This window comes from Bufo gargarizans, chromosome 4, assembly GCF_014858855.1.
Source record: "Bufo gargarizans isolate SCDJY-AF-19 chromosome 4, ASM1485885v1, whole genome shotgun sequence".
Taxonomy (NCBI): domain Eukaryota; kingdom Metazoa; phylum Chordata; class Amphibia; order Anura; family Bufonidae; genus Bufo; species Bufo gargarizans.
The window spans coordinates 302,470,622-302,484,198 of NC_058083.1; the positions used below are offsets into that span (position 1 = coordinate 302,470,622).

Sequence of the window (13,577 nt, forward strand, 5' to 3'; positions counted from 1 at the left end):
CCCTGCATTACATTGGACCTCTGAGGGGAAGCATCATTGGTTTCTTTGCTAGACTCTAATACTAGTTAAAATGGTTCTCTGGGAGTGATTGATCTTGGCTGCCAGCAACCAATCCTAGAATGTGAGCAAGACTAGGTGCCTCCACTTGCAGAGCTGCCTAGGCGGATGTGCCCTGACCAGACTCCATGCTCTGGCGTTTGCATATACCACATATTGGTGAGTTTTCCTGTCGGGCTGCTCAGCCATGATAGCATATCCTAGGCAGGATCACATATTTACCATCTATAGTAGAACAATGTAGTGTATAGTAACCCTCCCCCGGCAAACAGAAGAAATCAGTCCTTCCTGCTCACATTCTAGGACAGGTTGCTGGCAGCCATTTTATTCCCAGGAAAACCCTTTAACTGAAGATCAAAAATGAAGAGAATGGAAAGTGTGTATTATAGTTAGTGGAGTCCTGGACCATTAGTTGTACTCTACTCTGTCTGTCTGTCTGTAATGTTCACCCTCTAGAGGCTAGTGAAGCTGGCCCTACAAATATACTACTCAAAAAAGGTTAGGGATATTTAGCTTGTGGCTGAAGTTTCAGGATGAACTTAATGTGTCCTCAAAACTTTTGAAAACACTTGTCCAGCTGTTCAATGTTTCAGTACTTTTTGCCCAACTTGCTGTTCTCTAACAAGGAGCTTAATGGCAAAATTCACAACAGGTGTTTTGAGCCATGAATCGCCTAATAAATTTCCTGGTTCAATTAGAATTGGTATTTAAACAGTCCTCCTCATCATGCTGTTCACATTTTGACATCATGAGACCAAGATGATGCCTAACAATTGATCAACATTACCTCGTCATTGCGAGGCTTCAAGCTGGATGTTAGTGGCCACTGAGATTAGGGTGTCAGTGTCCTCAGCAGGTTGCAACAGAAATGCAGAGAGACTGGAAGAGTCACCGAAAGTCATAGAAGTGGATGACCTTTGGCCACGTCCCACGCTGATGACCGCTTTATTGTGAACCGTGCCTTGTGGAACCGGATGATGAATGCTACACAACTCCAGGCACGTTTAAGGGAGGTGAGAGGCACCCAGGTGTCACGTCAGACCATTTAAAACAGTTTACATCAGCGTGGTCTGTGTGCTAGACCACCTGCAATGGTACCTGACCACTGTTATCATCTTGCATGGGCCAGAGAGCATCTACACTGGATGTGGCACCAGTGTGCCCCAGTGCTGTTCAATGATGAAAGTCGATTCACGCTGAGGAGAAATGATGGCTGCCAATGATGTTGGAGACATCAAGGAGAGCACTATACGTCAGCCACTGTTGTCACCAGACAAGTCTTTGGTGGTGTTAGTGTGGGCAGGTGTGTCTGGTCAATACAGAAGTGCCCTACACTTTGTGAATAGTACAGTGACAAGCCCATACTACTTGAATAGCATTATTAATCCAGTCATTGTACCGCTGCATGAACAACACAGACGACTCCAGCTCATCGAGGTCGCATCATTAGTGAACGGCTGCTGGAGACTGGGGTACCTCAAATGGAGTGGCCTGCACTTTCTCCAGACCTAAATCCCATTGAAAATCTGTGGGATCAGCGGAGTCACTGTGTAAAGGCCTTGTAACTCTATACCCCAGAACCTCAATGACCTAAGGGCTGCCCTTCAAGAAGAGTGGGTGGGATGCCATGCCTCAGCAGACAATAAATTGACTTGTGAACAGCATGAGATGTCGTCGTCAAGCTGCAAATGATGCTCAAGGCCTCATGACAAGTTATTGAGACATTGAAATTTTTTTTTGGGGGGGGGGGGGGGTATAACCGCCACTGTGGTTGGCTTTTGTTTCAAGAAATGGTTTGAGATGAGGAAATCCCTAATGCATGCTTTAACTTAAATGCACTACTTTCATGATAAAATATCACTGTACTGTGAACTTTTTATGTTTTCCATAAATTTTGCCCGAAAGCCAAATATCCATAACTTTTTGAGTAGTATATATTGGCCAGAATGCGGATGATCACTGGTAGATTTCACAACATGGTGATTACGGATGAGCGAATTTCATATTTTGAATTGGTATATGCTGAATTGCGTTATGGATTCTGTTACCACGTACCATAACGCGATTGCATGACGGAATGCCTTTGGAGGCATTACTTTTATTCATTCCGTCATAATAGAAGTCTATGGCCTGCATAATGGATCCGTACGGTTTCCGTTATGCAGGAGAGGACTCCAGCATAAAGTAAACCGTATGGATCCATTATGCAGGCCATAGACTTCCATTATGATGGAATGAATAAAGGAATGCCTCCAAAGGCATTCTGTCATTGAATCGCGTTATGGTCCGTGGTAACTGAATCCATAACGCAATTCAGCATATGCCACGGCACAAACCGAAAACGAATTTCAAAATATGAAATTTTCTCATCCCTAATGGTGATGTCCAATGGTTTCCAGAACAGGTATGCCACATAGCAAACTTGTACTACTTGCAGTTCCTAAGCATCTGCTAGAGGTACTCCATACTTCAATTTACGCAAAACCATGTGCTGCATTGTAAGAGAAACAGGGTTAAAAAACAATTGACAAATTAAGTAGTGAAATCAGTCACATTTGAAACTTATTTTTTTATTTTATATATTTTTTATTTTATGTGGTATTTTTTTATGTTGCTGTTTTCCCTGTTTTTGAAGTTCTATAGAGAGTCCAAAGGAGAAAAAGGCTATATGAGGGGCATGCTGAATTGCTAAAGATGCCACTGACCCACCAAAACACAAAGTATGTAGACTATTTCATGTACACTTTAAAGAGGGTTATCTAACTTTCTAAGGCTGGTTTCACATGGGCGTTGCGGGAACATGCGCGATTTTTCCACGCAAGTGCAAAACATTGTAATGCATTTTGCATGCGCGTGAGAAAAATCTGCATGTTTGGTACTCAACTTCTTCACAGAAGTTCGGGCTTGGGATCGGTGTTCTGTAGATTGTATTTTCCCTTTATAACATGGTTATAAGGGAAAATAATAGCATTCTGAATGAATAGTACAATAGCGCTGGAGGAGGAAAAAAATCTAATAAAAAAATGTAACTCTCCTTAATCCACTTGCTCGCGCAGCCCGGCTTCTTTTCGGTCTTCTTTCTTTGCTGATTGCAGTCAAAGGACCTGTGGTGACGTCACTCCGGTCATCACATGGTCCGTCACATGATCTTTTACCATGGTGATGGATCATGTGATGACCAGAGTGACGTCACCACAGGTCCTTTTCCTGTACACAGCACAGAAGAGAAGCCGGGCTGCGCGAGCAAGTGGATTAAGGTGAGTTAAATTATTAAAAAATATATATATTTTAACCCCTCCAGCGCTATTGTACTATGCATTCTGTATTCAAAATGCTATTCTTTTCCCTTTTTATAACCATGTTATAAGGGAAAATTAATAAAATGATTGGGTCTCCATCCCGATCGTCTCCTAGCAACCGTGTGAAAATCGCACTGCATCCGCACTTGCTTGCGGATGCTTGTGATTTTTACGCAGCCCCATTCACTTCTATGAAAAACGCACAATATAGAACATACTGTGGTTTTTACGCAACGCACAAGTGATGTGTGAAAATCACCGCTCATGTGCACAGCCCCATAGAAATGAATGGGTCTGGATTCAGTGCGGGTGCAATGCGTTCACGCTCGTGTGAAACTGTTTTGGGCAGCCCACCCCTCCCTGCTGGACCTGTAGAGAGGAGCATACTTGGGCTACTTTCCCACAAGCGTCAAAGAAATCTCTACTGAAGTTCTGATCTGGCATAGTCAGATAGTGCTACGTGCCGGCCGGACAAAAATTACTGCACGCAACAGTTTTTATATGGCAGAATCCCGGCATATATACTGGGGAGTGGCTGAATCCTTGCCACGTCCCATTATAGTCAATGGTGTCCAACGGGCACTATCCGGCTATGCAGGATCCAGAGGACAGCCTGCCAGGTTTCTTTGATGCAGATGTGAAACTAGCCTTACCTGCTCTCGATGCTCCATTCTAGCTCCTTTGGTGCACCGCTGTGTTCCACACACACACTGCAGTCAATGCTGGTAAATTTCCAGAATGGACAAGGTCACGTGCATTGTCACAACCAGGCATTGCTTCGGTGGTCCCCGCCAATTAGCTGTTCTGCAGTAGCCCCTCTGACAGAACTACAAAGCTCTGAGCATTGTGAAGCCTACAGAGCTGGTTACTGCAGCACTGCTCCAACTGACGGCTGTGCCGGAGCTACTGCAGAACAGCTGACTCGTGCAGTGTTGGCACCCCGTCAATCAAATATTTTAAGCCTAGCCTGAGAATAGGCCATCACTAGTAAAGGAGCGGTCCAACTCGGCAACACTACAGTCAGTAGTCCAGTGCAACAGAAAAAGTGTTGCAACGGGCTTACAGCCAAAAGGCTCATCTGCTTAAGATGTCCCCGGCTTTAATACAGCTTATGGATAGGCTTTTCTATTAGTCGGAGCTCCTGCAACTTGTAACCCTGTCTCCGCAGCGGCCAGTTGATGGCTACTGAGGTATAATATATGCAGTCATTTCTTCAGAAGTGGTGGTTGGACTGTTAGGTCCTGCATCAGTCCTCAGGATTCTCTGAACATCAGGTGCTTTGGAGCTCTGCCGGGGGGAAAAGATCTAAGGCCTAGTTCACACAATCGCTTTGTTTTTTTTGCGCGTGTACGGGACGTTTTTGTTTGTGTTCCGTATACGGAATCATTAATTTCAAAGGCTTCCGCAAAAAAAAAATGTACTCCGTATGCATTCCATTTCCGTTCCGTTAAAAGATAGAACATGTCATATTATTGCCCGCAAATCACATTCCGTGTCTCCATTCAAGTCAATGGGTCCACAAAAAAAAAATGGAACACATACGGAATAGCATCCGTATCCGTTTCGTTTTTGTGGAACCATCTATTGAAAATGTTATGCCCAACAGTGTATTTTTCAGTAATGGCGCCAATCTGCTCAGATTAGCCCCATGGAATCAAGCTAAACCAAAAGACAGGGGCATCCTCCAGACCCTGCACCAAGAATGGACATGTCTTTTCTTGGCCATAAATTGTTATAAAGTGGGTGTCTGTCACCGCCGATACATGGTTTTAAACTGTTCCTTGCTCCCTCTAGCTCGCATACACCATATCTCAGGCATACTTGTGTTCCATTTTAGTTCTTTATTGGTATGTGAATAAGCATAAAAGAGCCCAAGGAGCAGTACCTATTCACAATAGAGCCACTCCCATCTGTATCGGAGCCCCACTCCTCCCCTCTTCGCCTGCTCTACTGACATCAGCGACTGCTGGAAAGCTCACGCAGGCACACCTCACTGCTGTTTTGGGGCCCTTTCTGCTGAAAGGCTGTGTAGAAGTGCACAAGCTTTACAGCAGTTGTTTGTGGATGTCAGCAGGGGAGGTAAATAGTGTAGGAGCTTAGTGTGCATACCAGTATGATGAAAATGGATTTCAGGGGCAAAAAAAAAGTATGTCTGAGATATGGTGTAACTATGTGAACCACTAAAAACGTATATCGGTGGTGACAGGCTGGACGTGCTGTCTCACTTCAGTTAAAATAATTTATTATGTAGAGAAAGTTAATACCGGCACTTACTAATGTGTTGTGATTGTCCATATTGCTTCCTTTGCTGGTTTGAGTCATTTTTTCCATCACATACACTGCTTGTTTCTCTGGTTACGACCATCCTGCGATCCAGCAGCAGTGTGCCAGCCTCTCTGGTGGCGAGGACTGTCAGAGTACACATAGGTGAGAGCTTTTATCTATAGTGTACAAGCACGACCACCGCTGCTGTATTGTAGGGTGGTCGTAACCATGGATACAAGCAGTGTATAATGTAATGGAAAAATGAATCAAGCCAGAGGAAGCAATATGGACAAACACAGTACAGTAGTTAGTGTCTTGTATTAATTTTCTCTACATGATAAATGCCATTTGCCCTTTTAAGTGCAACGTGGCCTCCGATTTGAAAAGTGAGGCCGACTCGGCGCGTCTGACTTTTTCGTATGGATGCCATGCCGGCAAGGCCTGTGGTTTATGACCCCTCAACGGATAGCCACTTTAGGCTTGTTGCAGTGGGGAGATACGAAGTGCACCAGAAACTATGGTTTTTGTGCCGTTTTTCCTCAGGTTTCCCCTCACCCATACAGGAGCAAGGTCTAGGAATGTTTTGTTGTTTTTTTACATAGCCTTTCCTATAGGGAAAAAAAAATCCTATAAAAGTACATCAGATGTATGTAAAATAAATAAAGCGAGGTAGGTGTGTGTGTGAGATATGTATTTCGCGGTTTGTTGTCACAGTCATGTAATGGAGGTCATGGACACAGTCAGTAGCTCTCTGGTTATGATTCGTCGAGCAGGGCGCATGCGCAGCCAACATTCCTCCTGCTAGTGCCTGAGGCAGCTCTTCTGTCTGCGGCCGGGCGCACCTCACGCTGTAGCCCCAGTTTCAGTCATTTCATTGGACAGCATCCTTCCTGGCAGAAAAGCCAGCCTCCAATCATCTGCAGTAGTTGCTCTGACTCCTCCCACCACCTGCTTCACCACGTGAGATTGTACCCGTTACGGAAGGCGGAGCCCCGGCCACAGGCAGTCTCCATTCCCCAGCCTGTGTGAGATAGCGGCGGCGCCATGAAGGGGCGTGGCTAAGGTGTAAAGTTCGCGCAGGCGTAGAAAGGTTTTGTAGTTCACGCATTTTCCGGACGACATTGTGTTTGCTTCTCACCGGGATAATGAAGCAGAATTCCAACGTTCCGGCTTTCCTGAGTAAACTCTGGACGCTGGTGGAGGATTCCGACACCAACGAGTTCATCACTTGGAGCCAGGTAATCGGACGAGGCATTGCTACCATCTTATGGCACCGCCTGGCACAGGCCTGAAGTAACTGCATGGAGGCTGATGTGATGTCTATTATGAGCTTCCCGCATACCTTATAAAGCCACACGGCCTCACAAAGGCTGCTAGTGCTATATGTGTAGTGGCTCCTTGACTTGAACCCTTGTGCAGTCAGCCCTAGGGACCTAGAACAGACCACAGGCCTGGCTGAGATGAGCAAAAAATGGGGTACAGGCATGGGATGATACCAAAATGAGCATTACTTGAATACCCAGCATCGCCGTTGCGGTCCCTCCTGTCCGTGGCAGGCCCGAGCCAGTCCACTGCTCTCCATACCTCCTAACTGCTCGGTCAGGATGGCCTAGATAGCGAGCAGTCCATCAAGGCAATGACCCCTCTTCTGTCAGTCCAGCGATGTCAGCTGGGCAGAATACCTTCATGTGCGCAGTCGCCAATCTCTCACCAAGAGGTACACTACCCAAAAGTAGCCTCTGACGTTTTTTTAAGCAATGCTCTATCCTCAGCGTAGGCCCATCGGTAGCTGATCTACGGGGTCCGAAGCCCTGCACGCTGCTGGTCTGTGTAGCTCCGTTGACGGAAGTCAGTGGCGCCAGCAACTCGCTACTAATAAATTAAGGCAACTGGACGTACTGTAGATTTCTTGAAAATGTTTCGCTCGTTCTTACAACGAGCTTTCTCAATTCAGATTTTGTTTTTATTATATATTTTTTATTTTTTTCCCTATTTGAATATATGAGTCTGGGACAGAAAGGAACCAACGCTGTTAAGGCCTCTTGCACATAAATGTGTGCGCACCGAGGTTGTGCTGCAGCACGCAAAATGCGGGCGGCAATGCACGAGCACAGTCCGCGGACCGCGGACTCCATTCACTTTAATGTGTCTGCGATCCGTCCGTTCTGCAAAAAGATAGAATATGTCCTATCTTTTTGCGGAACGGAAGTACGGGACGAAACCCCACAGAACCACTCCGTAGGGTTCTGTTCTGCACCATTCCGGATTTGCGGACCCATTGAAGTGAATGGGTCCGCATCTGTGATGCCCACGGAACGGCACCCATGTATTGCGGATCCGCAATACGGCAATGGGGCGCACGCGTTTGTGTGCAAGAGGCCTAAGTGGGAATGGCACCATGTACGCTAATGGGTGCGGTTCAGGAAGCGCACGGACAGAAATGACCTAGGCCTAACTCTATCAGTGGTAATCCAGCACGTAAAGAACTCGCCTACGTGTCCTGATTGTGGCATGGCTTATGGTAACGCGTCTTCTCTCATCGCACCCATGGCTGACAATCGCTGCCGGACTCCCACATTTTTATTTTTTAATCACTGGCCCTTAGGCCCCATTCACACAACTGTATTTTCCGTGTGGATCGGATACGGACCGATTCATTGTACGGGGCCGCAAAATATGCAGACAGCACCCCGTGTGCTGTCAACATCTGTATGTTGGTTCTGCTGCTCTGCAAACAAATAGAACATGTCCTATTGTCAGTTTTGCGGGCGAGATTAGGCTTTAGTGACCTAGTGCAGGAGCTGTGGATGGGGAAAATGCGGGGTGCACGCTGCTGGTATCAGTGTTTTGCGGACCACACATCGGATACGGTCGTGTGAATGCCCCCGTATACATAACCTGAGGTTTATCGGCCCCTGAAAAGAGGCTGTAAGTATACCGGCTGTGGCCACTGCGGTCGTCCTCCCTGGTGGATGTCATACTTCTAATAATTGGGGGTTTTTGTTTCTTTTTGCAGAACGGCCAGAGTTTTTTGGTCCTTGATGAACAACGGTTTGCAAAGGAAATCCTGCCCAAGTACTTCAAGCACAATAACATGGCCAGCTTTGTGAGGCAGCTCAATATGTGTAAGTGATGGCGTGCAGGCACAGTGAGGAGATGCTCGTTATCCTTCTCCAGTTTTTTGTGAAAAAGGCTAGGTCTACACAATGGCATTTGTTGTGTGACAGTTTTTATAAGGATAGTCTATGGTGTTGTGCTGCGACGCAACAGTTGCAAAAAATCCATTCGAGATGGATTTTTCTGCGAGAGATAAACTGTTCGTTTTTAATGGACGTATTTTCCACTGATTCCTTTCTGAGAAATGGACGTTAAAGACTGTCCCATTCGATTGTATGGGGGCTGTCGGTCAGTGAAAACGGACAGGATAGAACGTTCTCTCTTTTGACCCCGCCAAACGTCCGTGTGAAGAACCCCATAGACTAGGGTTGTTGCGGGTATCGATACAATACCGGGATTTCAGTTTTTTCGATACTGGGCTGCGCTTCTGCTCAGTCTAGTATCTCTGAACATGAGCGCGCTGCTATTGGCGCGCTCATGTTCTCTCAGCAGCACGGAGAGAAGAAAGGTGTCCTCATCCTCCCTGTGCTGCTGCCATGGTAACATCCCTGATGCTGTGTGCACAAAGCACAGAGCAGCAGGGACAGTGTGAAGTCCTATTCACCCTGATAGAGATCTTTTAGGCTGAATAGGACAAGGGATGAAAGATCCCAGGTTCTAGCCCCTAAGGGGGGAAATAGTTATTAAATAAAGTGTAAAAAAAAAAAAAAAAAATATGAAGTATAAATCGCCCCCTTTTCCCAATTTCACATATAAAGTATACAAATATTAAACATATTACATATTGCCACGTCAGAAAAGTCCAAACTATTAAAATATAAAAAAAAATCTAGGTGGTGAACGCCGGAACAGAAAAAATAAATAAAAACTGCGTGATTCGCCATTTTTAAAAATGCGGAATGCACGTGTCTTTTTTTTTTTTCACGTGGTATCGAGTATCGCAATACTTTTTCATGGTATCCAAACCGAATCAAAAATTTGGTATCGCAACAACTCTACCATAGACTACCATTGTTGCTGGCCGACGCTTTTCACTGTCATGTGACTGTGTATTCGAAGAATATGAACTAATTTTGACTATTTTGTTCCCTGACTCGCAGCTGTGTAATTCTCTCTGTGTTCCTCTGTCTCTCAAAGATGGTTTCAGGAAGGTTGTCCACGTGGACTCGGGAATCGTAAAACAGGAGAGGGATGGACCCGTTGAATTTCAACATCCTTTCTTTATCCAGGGGCAAGATGAGTTATTAGAGAACATAAAAAGGAAGGTACGGCTATATTGACACTGATCGGCGTGGCCATTGGTGACGGTGACTAATTCTTCTGTACCCGGTGCACTGAGTAACAGTCACCGGGAGAGGCATATCATGCAGTCAGCACTGGCTGTGGAGGATGAAAGACTGATTTACAACATAGAGGGACAGTATATACTATAAATCAATGTCTCCCTGTCCTCCCACCTCAATGGCGCAGCCTGAGCACCATCGCCGTTGCTCCCAGACTCCGCTCCTTTCTGTGGTCAGGCCCTACCTCGTTGCTTTTACAGAACCAGGCTGACCACAGAAAGGATCGACATTGGGGTGCAACGAGAGCAAAGGCTGTGGTGCCCTGGTTGCACCAAATGCTTAATTTGCATATGGCTTGATAACATTGCCACTGCCTGGCCCTGTCAATCAAAGAAGGTTGGGGCTGGGCACTAGTAAGACAAGAGCAACGGTGACACCCTTATTGCATCAAGCAGTACATTTACATACTAGAAAAAATGTGATATCGCCGGAGCGGAGCCTTGGATAGGGAAGGGGATAGAAATGTTTAAGGGTCCATTCACACGTCCGTAGTGTATTACGGATCCGCAGTACACCCGGCCAGCACCGAGCCACGGCCCGGAGGTTCGGGGCCGCGCTCTGGAAAGGCGGATGCGGAGAGCACATAGTGTGCTCTCTGCATCTATTCCTGACCCATTGAGAATGAATGGGTCCGCACCCGTTCCCGATATTGCGGAACGGATGTGGACCTATTTGCGGAAGTGTGAATGGACTCTTATTCTGGTAAGCAAAAACTGGCTGCGCCCTTAGAATAACGGACTAGTGAAAGCATGTGGTTGCAAGATAATGACCAATCCCCTATAGCAGATGGGACAGTCGTCCTGTTCTACCTGACATTTTGAACGCCTGTGTCTTAGGCCTGCAAATAATACATATGTGCGGTGTCTCACACAAGGACACGCAGTTCTATATTCTACCATACTCGGGTGGTCCATCTGTTATCTGCTCATTCTTGGTTTCTCATCTTGGATTTTCCTAGGTATCCTCTGCAAAACCTGAGGAAGCAAAAGTAAGACAGGAAGATATATCCAAAATCTTGAGCAGCACAGCTAAAGTTCAAGTCAAACAAGACACTATTGATTCCAGATTATTCTCCCTGAAAAGGTAACTTGCTACAACGGTCTTCCATAAAGGATTTGTAAACCCCACTTCATGTGGACACCATAGAGAAGGGAGCCACTAAGGAAGAGCTCTGGTGGATGCGGCTCAGCCACGTATTAGTCACCCGTTTCATCTGTAGCAGCCACGGGGGCCGGGGGTTTAATTAATAAAAAAAAATATATATATATATATATATATATAATATTTATACATTTTTTTTTTTGGGGGGGGGGGGGGGGCTTGCTTTCGTTATAAAAAAGGATAAGACGTTCTTTTCTGGTTATGTGCTCCATAAACTTGCTGTAGTTGACTGATAAACTACCTGTAGCGTGTGGTACCTGTGAAGACCTTGATGTATCTTAGGTTCCTACTATATCAGTTCCACAGATCCTTGGTGTTAACGTGCATGAATCTCTAAAAGTCATAATACTGTTACAATGTAACCAAGCCTGGTGCCACCTGATTACAATGGTTCCCCTGTTTTGCTGATCCGCACCCACTGCAGATAGATGACCATTTTTTTTTATCCATATACAAATGAGGTGTCAGTCAGTAGGTACGTAATCTCGCCTGGCTCTGTATTATCGAGCATGCCTGTTCACTCGCATATCGGCACATGTGGAATGCAGCGCTTCATCCCTTCCAGGAAAGGACTTTGGTGCAATGAGAGCAACAACGAAGCCCTTGTTGCACTAAATGGCAAAAACTTATTTTTTTTTGTATACCTGAAAGTTGTATAGTTACACAAATTGTAGATTGTGCATCATTTCCTCCATAGACCTAAAGGGGTTGTCCAAGTTATATTTATTGATGACCTATCCCCAGGATAGGTCATCAATATCAGATCGGCGGGGGTCCGACACCTGGCACCCCCTCCGATCAGCTGTTTGAAGAGAAGGCGTGCGCGGTGTCAGCGCTGCCTCCTCTTCACTGTTTACCTTCTAGCCGTTGCATCTGCAGTGGTGAGCAGGTGTAATTACACCCAAGCCTTCCTATTGAACACATAGTCGGGGCACCAGGTCTCTGAGATAACATCAATTTAGAGACCATAAAACTTTCCCACCCCTTATCTGTAAGATAATTAAGGACTCATTCTCAAGATCTTTAATATGTTGTTCTGTTTTTTTCCCTTTTTTTTTTTTCAAATGTCCATTCATTCCCCCCATGCCTCTGTTCTTATTGTATATATATTGCTGTTTCTTCATATATTCTTGCAGTACGCCTGGTGATGTCTCGAAAGCTCGCTATGTAACATCATTACTTCTATTTTTGTTAGCCATTAAAAGGTATCAAACCTGCAATACTCTTATTTTGTTTCTCTTAATGAGAGCACTAAACCATTTTCCTATTGAAATGAATGGGACGGCTTGGGTGTAATTACACCTGCTCACCACTGCAGATGCAACGGCTAGAAGGTAAACAGTGAAGAGGAGGCAGCGCTGACACCGCGCACGCCTTCTCTTCAAACAGCTGATCGGAGGGGTTGCCGGGTGTCGGACCCCCGCTGATCTGATATTGATGACCTATCCTGAGGATAGGTCATCAATAAATATAACTTGGACAACCCCTTTAAGGTGAACCCTTCAGATTTTTCTGTATTTTTGCATAAATTTGACCTAAAACCATCAGATTTTCAAAGTCCTAAAGGTAGATAAAGATAACCAAATGAGTCACAAATACTAGATCATTTATTTATTTAGGAAAATTATCCAATATCACATGTCTGTCAGTGGCAAAAGTATGTGAACCTTCGCTCTCAGCATCTGGTGTGACCGCCCCCACCTCCCCTTGTGCAACTAAATCTTTCCAGTAACTATTGATTAGTCCTGCACATTGGCTTGGAGGAATTTTAGCCGGTTCCTCCAGTTTAAAACAGCTTCAACTCTGTCATGTTGGAGGAATTTCTACCATTAACTGCTCGCTTCAGGTCCTTCCACAATATTTCCAATCGATTGACGCTTTTATTTATTTTATATTTTTTGGCAATTGAATTAGCAGCAGGGGTTCATAAATATCAGGACTCCCTATGCACTAGAGCTGTTCAATACAAGATTTTAGCAAACCGGCTTGAGTCAATTCAAGAAGGTGATCCAGCATTTTGCTAAGGAGATCTGTCACTAGTTTATATTGTCCTTGGTTAGGACACCGTAAAACTGGGGACAGATTCACTTTAAAGGGATTCTGTCACCTGCTTTTAGCATTTTAAGCTGGCACCATCGCTATGTTGACTAAAGTACCTTATTTCCAGCGGTCTTCTTTTTACCTATTTTCGTTTGGTAGTTTTGATATAAAAGCGATTTTCTCGCCCATTTTCCTTGGGGGACACAGACCTTGGGTATAGCTCAGCTCCCTAGGAGGCGTGACACTAAGTAAAACTGTTAAGCCCCTCCTCCATCAGCTATACCCTCAGCCTGGA

The 13,577-nt window shown here is 45.3% G+C and overlaps 1 protein-coding gene across 3 annotated transcripts in view; it reads left to right on the top strand.

The window, feature by feature from the left end:
- Positions 1-6,697: 6,697 nt before the first annotated feature.
- Positions 6,698-13,577, top strand: part of LOC122936344 (heat shock factor protein 2-like) — a 31,052-nt gene continuing 24,172 nt past the window's right edge. For all 3 annotated transcript variants that reach the window (XM_044292492.1, XM_044292494.1, XM_044292493.1), the window contains exons 1-4: positions 6,698-6,859; positions 8,638-8,746; positions 9,876-10,003; positions 11,040-11,164. In XM_044292492.1, coding sequence (XP_044148427.1) covers positions 6,767-6,859; positions 8,638-8,746; positions 9,876-10,003; positions 11,040-11,164 — 455 coding nt within the window. In that variant the 5' untranslated portion in view covers positions 6,698-6,766. The remainder of the gene's footprint in view (positions 6,860-8,637; positions 8,747-9,875; positions 10,004-11,039; positions 11,165-13,577) is intronic.